The sequence below is a fragment of the Choristoneura fumiferana genome, chromosome 13, assembly GCF_025370935.1.
Source record: "Choristoneura fumiferana chromosome 13, NRCan_CFum_1, whole genome shotgun sequence".
NCBI classification, from domain to species: Eukaryota; Metazoa; Arthropoda; class Insecta; order Lepidoptera; family Tortricidae; genus Choristoneura; species Choristoneura fumiferana.
The window spans coordinates 9,281,138-9,293,788 of NC_133484.1; the positions used below are offsets into that span (position 1 = coordinate 9,281,138).

Genomic DNA, 12,651 nt, shown 5'->3' on the forward strand with positions numbered 1-12,651 from the left:
GCACGCCGCCACCTACAAGCTTCGTAGAAAGTTGAAGAACTAGACCGGCCCTGTTTGGACGAATTACGAAATGACTCAGACTCACACGGACTGTTTTGATTTTCACTCAGCAGAAGCAAATAGCAAATGTGAAGCGTGGGCGAGTGTCACCCAATTTAGAAGTTCGCGGAAATTTAAATATTGATTTGGTTGCTAACGAAGTTGATCAATTGATATTGCTCAAATCGTGGCTGTAGGGTGGTGGGTGCTCTTACTGTGTTATCTACGTTCTAATACTGAAATAAGACTCATGAAAAGCAGAACGATAAACAATTAAGTTTTTTATCAAATATTTACTTATTTATTTAATAACTTCAAGCTATTAATTAATCTTAAAATTATTAGAAAAATCTTGCAAAACTTTTTTTGTTTTCATATGCACCTCCCGAAAGTAAGTACCTACATGTTTAAAATTCATTTAATTACTTTACACTTTCGTCATTGGCGGTGACTTACATTTTTTATTTTATGTGTACCAAATATTAATTAAATCGGCCCAGTAGATTCGCAGCTAATTGGCCGTGACAGACAGACAGACATACAAGTGATCCTACTAGGCATCCGTTTATTTTTTAGAGGTACGGAACTCTAAAAAAGACTCCGTATGTGACCTTTGTCAACTTTTAAATGGTTGATGTTTAAATCAGTGAAAATCGCGTTTTAGAATAAAGAACAGGACGTGATTAATGCACCGCGCAGTTATCGTAACCTGCATAAAATCGGAAACAATGTCAACAATTTTCACTTTCGTTGTGATGCAGTCAGTAGGTATGTAATGTGACATTTAAACGAGATTTAGGTAAAATGGCACAATTAACATCATAAGCAGATATAGTCATCTGCACCAACACAACATAACATGCATAAAATTCTGATACGACTCTAGGGTTGGTAGCAGAACGTGTCAGATATTCTTTTTACCCCAGCAGCTCAAACAGGCAGGTTTTGCTATGAAAGATCAGTGAGCAAAATCGCATTCGCAATTCGCAATCGCAAATGAACAAATATCCCGCTCAATTTTACTTTTATCCAAGTTTTTTTTTTACTTTTTAATTAAGCAAGAAGCAATACTGTGTTGACCATTAGGATTAAAAATATGTCAATAATTAATTAATTATACTCGTAATTTATAAGGACAAATTGAAAAACAAAACTCGAGGTGAAATTAAAAAAAAACAGTGAATTATATGGCAGCGAAATATTTCCGAAATGTTACAATTTTCCCACTCTTTTAATAAAGTATGCAACCTCGTTGTACGAAAGCCGCTGCTCTTGTTTTTTTTTTGAATAAAATCGTTCCGTATACTGCCTATCTCTTAAAGTTGGATCAAATATTTGTCAAATTGAATGAATTTGCAAGTAATCTAGTTCGAAAATACAAACTGAGACATGGATGCACAGAAAAACTAGAAAAAGAGACCAGCACTGCTTAGTAGCGACATCTCTTGTCTGGGTGAGCGGTTGGTTCCGAAAGAGTGTGACGTCTGTCGACGCCACATAGATGTCGCTTGCTGCTGCTTAAGTAGCAAAGTAGAAATAAGCAACCTGAGATATGTATGCATAGGCAAAATTCGTGTCCAGCAGTGGTGTAGGGGTAATAGCACGCAGCGCGGAATGCTGAGGACCTGGGTTCGATTCCCAGTGCTGGTCTCTTTTTCTGGTTTTTCTGTGCATCCATGTCTCAGTTTGTATTTTCGATATGGTTTCACGGGATACCCGTAAAAGTAACAAATTTGGAGTTGAAATAAAAAATACAAAAAGACTCCAAAAACAATGTTTCAAACAATAGAAATCCTAATAAAATCATATTTAAAGGTTTATTTTAATAAAAAAATATACATTTATTGTTCCACCTTTAATCTAATGACCCAAAGATGAGGTTTTTTGCAGTATTAAAAAGTATGATGTTACGAGTATGAGATTTATATCGTACCTACTGGATACTTTTTCGTTCCATATTCAAAACCTGTCTACTTAGGTAAGTACCAGAGACTTTTGACCGTTGTCTGGCATTCTTAAGTGACTTTTTAAAGATGTAATGGCGACTGTATGAATAAATTTCGAGAAAAACTTTTAAATATGATTAAGTAAGTATACTAAGTATATTTATTTCTTAACAATCGGATTATATTGTCACACGAGACCAAAGTTTTTTTGCATCTCATATGTTTTCAATCCCTCGCTGATCTCAGGATTCTAACCTAGAATCACTCGCTATCGCTCGTGATTCAATTGTAGAATCCTTCGCTTACTCGGGATTCAAATTCAACACTCGCACAAAAAAACGACTTTGCTCTCTTGTTGCACAAATAACTATTGCACGCTCTTCTATGGCAGATACTAATGCAGGTGGCTGGTTACGGTATCCACTAATTTGGAAACAAACATTTCAACAAATATTCATTTAATAAACATTTAAAAAATGTTTCACAAATCAATAGTTTTATACCACCACATTTCACAAACTCTTTATTTGAAAAATCATCATATACCTAACAAATCATTATTTGGCAAACTATTCATTTATAATTTTAGTTATTTGGCAAAACCACGTTTGTCAAATCAACGTTTGGCAAAAAAAGTTTAATAAAATGCATGATTTGATAAACACTAACTCAGCTCAGCTCAGGTTAAATTGGTTAAGAAATACTGTTTGCTGCCAGTGTACAGTAGGTTATGTTAGGTTAGATAGAACTGCAACCCTGAGAAAAAACGAATTGCTGCCAGTATAGTAGGTTATTAGGTTAGAACTGCGACTTTAAGGAATGCGCAACAAAAACGAGCCACGAGAACCAAATCCTACCAATTTAAACATGTTATGTAAATAGTTTGTCAAATTTTAGTAATTCATAAATTGATGTTTTGTAAAATAACTAGTTTGAAAAATGAGCTGTTTAGGTAATGGACATTTTTTAAATGATGATTTATCATGATATGATGTGTTTGTAAAGTGACAAAGTTTGTTAAGAGTATATTTATCAAATGATCATTTGTGATATGAGCAGTTTGTGATATGAAGTGGTTGTGAAATGAATAGTTTGCGAAACGTTGTTTGTGAAATGATCAATGATAGTAATCCGGCTATTACTACTATAACTTGTGAAATGTTCGCAATAAATTTAATTTAACTATAAGTATAGGCACAGACACAGAAACAAATAAATAGCACATGAAACATTTCATTTTCTTGTTTGCAATTTCTGGTTCAGTCGATAGAACACCTTTCGCCAACTCCGCGATTTCAATCCCGATGGTTTTCGTTTATAAATCAAATTGAACAGTCAAATTTATAAATTACTATTTATGTTAATTTTCTTCTTTCGCTGTAATTTCTAATACTTTCGCATATCAGCTATGGAACTAGTTTTGGCCTAGTATCACCTATGTTTCCTCTTGGGTAGGTTAACTAATAAAGAGAAATTGTTAAGTCGAATTTCTCACCTCTTTGAACGTTTTTATTACGATATGTTATCTAAATTATTTCTTAAGGCACTTAAGTTTATAATTCGACCATATAACACCAACATTTAATTGGATTCGTTTATATAGCCGTCATTTAAAAAATAAAGCGTGTCGAAGCATATTGATAGATTAAATAAAATGATTTATTACTCTAAGACCTTTATTTCTTGGTTTAAAGAGATTACCATTATTATTAAGGATTACGGTTACTCCACCTGAATACACATTGGATAAAGTGCGCTGTTGATTTCAAAACAACATAATCCTGTTACTTTAAAAACTTCGTGCGTAAAATGTCAATCTCACTAACTGCTTTGCATGTTTTGTTTCTTGTTTTTACTCAAAGGATTATTGGGTAAAAATAAAAATGTAAATTTAAATAGGTGGATAACAGCCGGCGTATTAGCTGTAGAGAAAGAATACTAACTACGAATAGAATTAGTAAATTATCTTAATAGATTTCACAATTTCAGAAAAGTCAGATTGAGACGTCAGATTACATATCTGTAAATAATTATCTAATAAATGAATAGTAACGTAAATTTTTCACCGTCTGCATGTAAGCTGGATGAGATTCACTAATAAAATATTCGATATTGTGCTTCCGACTCTGAAAATTCTTAAGCAGCAGATCTATAGCAAAGATAAGCTTTTGTAAATAGTATCATTTTGGCAGCTATATAAAGTCAAGCATGTATTAGTTACGACAGGAAGTGAATTACATAAGCCTTGTGGAACTCATTTAAAAAAGTTGTAGTTCATTTAATATGTAGGCAACTAAAATTTTAAATTAACCTACTAAGTATATATAAGCATAAAATAAGAATATAATAATAATAAATATGTGAGCTACCTACAAAACTGTAGCATTCAAGAAATAGATATAAAACTGTCAAGAACTTGCGTAAAATATCGATAGCCAAATAAACTGGCAATGCAACCTACACACACACCGACAACAGTAATATAACGAAAACCTTTTTTGTCTAAATGAGATTTATTCTTCCATTGTACATAATAAGTGGGTCAACAGTTTTCCAACCAACGAACATGTTTACTCTGACCGCTAACAAAAGTTCATTGTGACTGCTAATGTATAAAAGGAGTACATTTGTGGATTGCCACGCATTACTAATACATGCTGAATCGGTTTCAGTTAAGGGTACGAAAACTATTACGTTCGAGTTTCTAAATTGCTATTGAATTAAATTCATATCATGTTATACATAACAATGAAATGCACTTGAAGAAGATAAGAAAAGTTCACTATTCTTGAATGGTCAACGGAACCGTTAGGGTGTTATCACCGTGCATCCTTTAGTTTCAAAGCCTCAGGCGCTCAAGCCGTTCGTTTCACACAGCACGCCTACAGAATACCATATATAGACGAGATAACGCACAAACTTCCGCCGGATTTTCTTAAGATTCATCATGTGGAAATTACTTATCAAGATTGTCGTTGCCAAAAGATTTGGTAACAAAGTTTTGGGAAGTTATGTACTAAGAAGTTCTTGCTGATTCGCAGTGACGTAAAACATTAAATAAATTAACGTTTGTTATGTACCTACCTATAATTGAAAGTTAGGTAAAAAGCTGTGTAGCAGAAGTGACTTGTAAGAATAATGAATAAAATCTACAGTTCAGGTGATCAGCAATGAATGATTACATTTTTAGGCGCGCAAGAAAACTTCTTCACGATAACCTCAGCCAACTGCAGTACCTAATCGAGATTTGTCAAGCTTAACTTGTTTCCCTACTTACAACTTAGTAATAGAAGTATTTAAGGGGCTAAGAGTTCCGTAGGCGTTGCGAGGGCCACTATTAATCTAACCAGGTCCACCCATCAAGTCACCTTCGTATGTAGGCTGCCAGCTCCCACGCTTCCATTCGACCTTTTTGTTTACTGCTCGACAATGATTCTGGTACTGGCAAGTACAAGTCAGATTGCTCGGTTGCTGAATATTCAAATTATGCTAACCATGTTCATAGGGAGGCGATAAAATTCAATAACGTTGTTTCTTGCCGCAATTGCGATAAATTCACTATTAATTATACAATCAGCATTCTATGAATTATTCTATTTCAGTACTTACCACTTTGGTACCGCGTGCCATTCATGGGTATTCTGTGCTAGTGATGATAATAATGAATGACAATGCTATGATCGGTTATATTCCAGTGATGTTACTACCTACTCGATGACTCTCTTTTTCGGACAATGGAGTTTCTTGACACAATGAACGAATAAACATTTTAAAAACCCATCCAATTCAATAAATCATGTAACCGCGTAGGAGTCTAAACAGTGAAATATTACGGAACCGAAAATCTAAAAGCGATTTGTGTATTGAGTTTGTTTGTTAGTAAGCGTAGGCCTCGAGTCCCACCCACAGGACAGGTTCGCTCGGCATTCTGAAGCGATTGATTTTCATTTCAAATTACAGTGCTCACGCGCACACTACCTACGCGCCCTTCCCGAACGCATTCTTGGTGCGTTCAAGTACACTAAGCACGATGGTCACCCGCTTTCATTAACATTCCATGTCTATGGCGCTCGATTGTAGGTTGGCGGAACAAAAGACAATGTTCCTGTCCTTCTTGATTGCTATTAGCCTATAGACACGGGAACGGAATTATTGGATGCATTGTTCAGTTCACTCAATATCGATAAGCGTATAGTTACATTTTCTCGTCTATAATTGCACCAACAAGATTCATTTACCGACTTGTATTCTCAACCTTAGAAAAATATTTCTCATTAGTAAAGTGATCACGTCGCTTGAACGAGCGGAGATACATGCAGCAGCAATGTCGTGGGAACGCATGAAGAATAGGCGTCTCGGAGTGATCCAGTTTTCTAGAGATGCAATACACAGCCTTATCGAGGTCGCGTAGACAACATAATGAGTCGCGTGTCAATGTTTAGTTTCTAGGGCATTTCTTGAATCGAAACTGGTCTAGGGTAGAAAGTGTCAGACTGCATGGTTTTCGCTGTCTTCCGATAACCATCCGTGGGAACCGATTTAAGAGCGACTAGCTTCTACGCAGGCTGATTGATTTGGCACTAAAGGTGTTATAGTACATTGTGCATTAACGGGCGTAAGAAGGGGATTACTAACGAGTCTATTACTGACTCAAGTTTGTAATCCCCTTACGGCCCGTGATACACACAATGATTTTCATCACATTGCGAGGAAAAAATGCAAAAAATGAAATTGTTTTGTGTCTAAACACTACGCAGTTCGGCAAAAGAAAGACGCTAAGAAAACAACTGAATAATATAATGGCTACCCGCCAATACAGGGGGCTAAAACGATACAAACTTCTATTTTCGAATTGCGTAGTAGCCCCCCCTCATTGTCACTTTTTTCTAGTCGTCTACCATTAATAATGCTAAGCCAACATGCTAAAAAAATATTTACTAAAAATTTTGCGAACAATTTCGTATCAACTTATAATATAGAAATAACGAAGATGGAGTGATCATGATGCGTGGAAAATTTTTAAGGTGTAAAATTGGATTATAGCTAAGTTTTGAAGATGTAAATAAAACGTTGGCTGTCTTGAATCCTCTTTAGTCTGAAATGACGTAGTACTTACTTTTTAAAACTAAAGTCATAACTCCCTTGAGAAGAAAAACTATACGTAAATCCACAATTCCCGCGGGAAAAATTGAGGCTATTGTCCTTTAGAATAATATCATGGAATAACATCTTTGACGAGCAAGTGTGATGAAAAAATAGTTACCACCAAACATATAGATAAAAGAACATGATTAGTAAGCCAGCAATGCACAACTGCGACACGCAGCATAACTTACTACAACTAACTTGCTTACTAGCTTACTAACTTACTAACTCTACAGCATGCAGATACAAAATACATAATATGTTGCACCTAAGTACCTACATACCAAATCAATCATTTTACCAATAAGCATAATAAATAATTCAATAATATTTTGGCAGTCTTTATTTAGAACGCTATAACGAGGTACGTATTTTAAGCATCAAAACAAGGAACAAAATATCGAGAAAAACTGTGAATCAGAGAGCGTCCTTATAAGGTGTGGCCAGCGACAGCGGCCAGGCTGGGTGACCCATAAATAATTTAATCCATAATAACAAAGTAATAATTCCAAGACCGTCAGACATTTAAGACGTTTTAATTAAGCGACCCACTGCTTGTTACAACCTGTTGGAGAGGGACTGGAACAACCTTGGCTTCTACACCTCCACGCTACCCACGACTACCCTCATTTGGCTATCGGCGTGGGCGCAATCGCCTAATCACAAGCTTCATAATGAATGACCCGACTAAGCTCACTTTTGCTGTAGGGTTGCGGAATCGTCAACATCAAAGCGCTGGCGCCTACGCATTAGAACGCAATTATTATTACAATATCATTACCTACATTACATATTATTATTGAGCTCTCTGAATCAATTTGTTTTTAATTAATAAGACAAAGAACATCCTGCATACTGTTACTTCATGTAAAATTCATTTCGTAACATATTCCTACTACCAGCTTCGTGGTAACGTTTAAGGCTATTAAACTCATTTTATCTCTTATCAAAGTTTAATCTGCAAGTAGAGCATGTGAAACATGACTGATAAAGCTTATCTGGAAATCTGGTATTTCAACTCCTTTATTTTTATGATTCTTATCCATAATCGTAAAATTACAAAATGATTCTTCATTGATGCCCTTATCTTGTAGTGGATCTATCAAACATTATCGATATCGGCAATGTTATGATTGACAAATTGGTTATTTACTTTCATAAATACATTGTTATCTAGCGTTGTTCACATTGGTTGCTCTCGGAATGTAAACAGCCCAATTGTTCAATTCAATATGTAAACATGATCAGATGAAATTGCTTGTGATGATTCTGTGTTATTAAATGTCAGGGAACAACAATGTGGTAAATAATTTATGTTACTAGCCTGAATCGCATATGAACTTTAGCTGACATTAACATGGATTACTAAATAACAATTAGAAAGACAATGCTATTAACGTGTACGTCTCCGTTGACATACCGCAGCAGGGAAATAATGGTGTTATCTTTTCCAGTATAGTTATTCCAAAAGTTGGTGTAATACGATATGCCTCGCTTTTCGGCTGTCAGCTTGCCGTCGATATTTTCGTCAACTCGTGACTGGACAGGCGACGCCTCAAATAAACTATAAAACGATCTACGCTCGTATTTTTACTTGGACAGCGGCAAATAATTTTAAACAAAATTTAAGGCCCCTGGAAATTTCACAATCAGCTTTTTTGAGTGCTCAGCTTCAAATATAGTCAGCAGAGTTACCAAAACTGAATTAAATAAAGAATCGCCAGCAGTGTCGAGAGCTCTTGCTTTTTAAGGTAAATGTTAAGTCAACAAGTTTTAAAGAGTTGGGTAAGCACTCTTGTCTTCCATACCTACGCACGCAGCACGCACTACCTACTTAAAATTATACTAAGGACTTAATTTACAAACTGCTGTCTTACTATAAATTTCGCTTCGTATCAGTTGATCTTTTAAAATTTCAAGAGAACATACTTAATTTAAATTTTTAAAAGTTGCTTCACAGGCTGCAAAAATATTTTTATCTATTATATAGTCAATAGAATTACATATTCATAAATGAGGCTTTACATCTGCATACTGCTAAACGAGACCAACCATTAGTCACCTACATTTGGCACCGACTCGTTTCGTAAGCCACTTATTTAAATTCGAGTAAACATCGGGCTATACTATATGGCTATGCGATCAATCGTTTTTCCGAGGACATCGTACTTATAATGCTAACGACAAAATTGGATACAACACAAGATTTTCATTCAGCTTAAAAATGGCTACTGTTTTTGATTTTCGTGCTTAGCTTCTTTGGCTTTTGGCATCGAGTATTAGAAAAATGTTTTAAAACACATTTACCAAATGGCTTGGAAATGGGTAGAAATCGGCTTGCTAGATTTGTTTGTAAGTTACTTACAGGTGTGAGGTGAAGCTAATAAAAGGTTGTTAAAATAGTTCATCACGGTGTCCGAATATGAGTGAAATCAAACAAAAGTAGGAGGAAAATACTGCTTCTACTGTCTGCAGGGCTACTACGAAACTCGATACTCGAAGTTCGTATCGTATCGTCCCTCTCGCTCTCGTATTAAATAGTATAAGTGTCAGAATTGTCAGAGGAACCGCACGACACGTACTTCGAGTTTCGAGTTTCGTAGTAGCCCTGCTGCTTCTAAGCGCAGTTCTACGTCAAGCTTCTGAATCAGCTGTATTTTCTTCTTAATGAATTTTGTTCAAAGGAAGATACCTAAACATATACCTACCTAGAATGTACATTGATGAATCAACATACCTAGGTACGTGTCGTGCCATAGTTTCATACGAGTAGATCGTATCTTAAGTTATTTTAGAAGTATGAACTTAGTCATTTATGTGACTGAAGATGATGGTGATCATGATGGGTGATCGCCAAGTATGTATTTGGAAGAGAAATATTGATCACATTTGATGTAATAAATGATAATACCGCAAGTAAAATAAATAAGGAATATACTTACACGAACGAACAGCCAAGGTGAATATTTCTAAATATTCTACATCCAAAATACTGGCAAAACGGTAACAGTAAATCATTAGGTACGGTGAAGGTAATATGACAGTAGTGTGTCGCCCCAATAGACCTCGCTTCGTCACGGGACGTGACTTGAGTTTAAAACGAATTTTTAAGTCCGTAGGAAAAGGTAGGGCGCTCAGAAATACTTTTGTTGAATTGAACTTTTGTTTTGAAGTAGCGAAAAGAAAACAAAAGGAGAAGAAGGTAAGTATTGTGTTAATTTGGGATTAGGCCCAGAGATCCTTTATGAGATGAAGGACGAATTTATATGTTGACATTTTAACTCGGCTGCAGATGTTAATGTGATTAGGTAAGCAGGCGTCTGCGCACCTAATTAATAATCATTAAAGTAATAATAATGTCCAGGGACAGGACAGGTACAGGGGTAGGGGAGGGAGGGGGTGTAATAGTAATGTTCAGGGATAAGTCCGCCTTTGCACTTGGGCATTTTCAGAAAAAAGTGTACCCATATTTTTTTTAAACCTAACAAATTTTGGGTTATGTCTACTTAGAATCACGAGCACTATCGATTTAAGCAATAAAAAAGTGTCCCACTTTTAATTGTCAGTTTTGTGACGCAGTTAACCATGCATGTTGTATGGACCGTCACAAAACTTTATTTTTCTGTAACCTTTTTGTTTTTCCTTTTTGTATGTACAATAAAGAGTATAAACAAACAAACATACAACAATATAAAAAAGCAACTTCACGTCGACACATGTCTAACTGCTGCGATAAGTTTTTGTAACGTTACGCCTTAGAAGAATATCTATTTAAACCATTGATTGTACTTTACAATTTATTTCCTTAATTGTTATCAGAATTTAACATAGTGTAGTGTACTTACTGTACATATTTTTGTCAACGCATCTTTGTTGTTACAGGTGTCAATTATTTGTTGCCTAGAACAGGAAATCCCATTATGTATTTGTGGCGGTAATTCAATGAATAATTACTATTGTGCTGATGTGATATCATTATGGTCCTTCCTAGCACATTTAATGGCGCATCTTCTAGGTGTTTGCTGCAGGTTGGTCTTACAAATTGTCATTGTCATTCAAATCATCATACCTCACGTATTCTGCAGTTATCAAAATAATAGAAGAGAACACAACATTGATTTACTGTTTACCTACATACAAGACCATTTGATTTAGACAGCTGGATACCTACATTATATTAATTGAAATCTAAACAGTAACGCGTCTGTTTGGCGGCGTAAATACCTAGCAGCGATAAGGGCCACCACCGCAGACTGGTTACGAGTTGCAATAAAACGAGGCTACAGAGGACAAGGAGCGTGCGCCGGCGAGCCGTCAAATCTCGTGTGACTGAGAACGACTGTACGGTACCTACGCACGGCGGCATTCCGCCAACTCCCATGGAATGCAAGACCACCACCCTACAACAGGTTACAGGCCGCCCAATCCTTCGAGCCGCATGCCCTCATTATATAACCTCACGGTAGCCCAACACCGTTAATTCAGAGAGATTTATCCACAACAGCTGCCTTGTCAAATGTGCGCTACGCTAAACCCGTTTACAATCATTTCACCAGTCTCTTTCCTCGGCGACAATCTAACGCTGACCGCAAATCGCCGTCGGATAAATGTACCGATTCACATCGATTTTAGTTATAAAGGATCACATTACAAACACCGCTGGACCATAACTCGGCGGGCGAAGACAAAAATAAACTTAATACCGTGTGCGTTGTAACATTTGTCGGCTAGTTGTCGACGCATCCAATTTATAGTGACCTCGGTGACAAAATTTGTTGATAATGTCACTATCGGTAGACTACCTTTTAAGAGAGTAGATTGCAATTCCACCTACCTTCATCCAGAAGTCGTTCCATGTGCATGAAAACATTCGGGAACGCGGCCAGTTGCTTCCTGTCTTTGAGCAACTGAGCTAAGTAGTCCGCTATACTTTGCGTCGAAGGATTGTTATTATCACACATTTTGAATACTACTTGAACAACTTATGTCACGTAAAATGTTTATTCAAACACGTTTAAATAAGATATTGTACTTTTGTTACTTGGTTATTGTTATTTGTTGAGATAAGTATGTTAGAAAAGTTAAACTTCACTTCCACACACATCGACGTTTCGAACACCACTAAATGACGGAGTTGACCGAAGTGAAGTTGTGGGCGAATATAGCGCCGCGCATGCGCTCTTGTCGAACGATTTTTTATGCGCGTGCGGCTTGGGTTCACAGTGTAGGCGTAGTTACAATATACGTTGATCTCGCTCGCACTCGTGCGTTAGCGATCGCCCGCTTCGCTCTTACGTTGAAGACCAATCGCAAGAGTCGCCATCTAGTCAACCTACTTTCAACTAATATCATTCTTGGAAACTAATTACTGATGCTGGATTAAAACGTTGTTCTTTTAATTATTTCTGCAGATTAAACATACAAATTTGTCAGTAGACTAATCGCTGACTTCGCATATATTAGGTATACCTACTGCGTAGATATTAAACCTTCCCTTTTAACAATTTTTTTTATGTAAATT

At 36.2% G+C, this 12,651-nt stretch overlaps 1 protein-coding gene across 9 annotated transcripts in view; it reads right to left on the reverse strand.

Annotated features, from left to right (window-relative positions):
• how (protein held out wings) overlaps nt 1-12,285 on the reverse strand; it is a 71,102-nt gene extending 58,817 nt beyond the window's left edge. For 5 of the 9 annotated variants that reach the window (XM_074096203.1, XM_074096208.1, XM_074096206.1 and 2 more), the window contains exon 1: nt 11,965-12,285. In XM_074096203.1, the coding sequence (XP_073952304.1) occupies nt 11,965-12,091 (127 nt within the window). In that variant the 5' untranslated portion in view covers nt 12,092-12,285. The remainder of the gene's footprint in view (nt 1-11,964) is intronic. The other 4 variants (XM_074096204.1, XM_074096205.1, XM_074096209.1 and 1 more) reach the window with 2 other exon arrangements.
• Nucleotides 12,286-12,651: the final 366 nt, after the last annotated feature.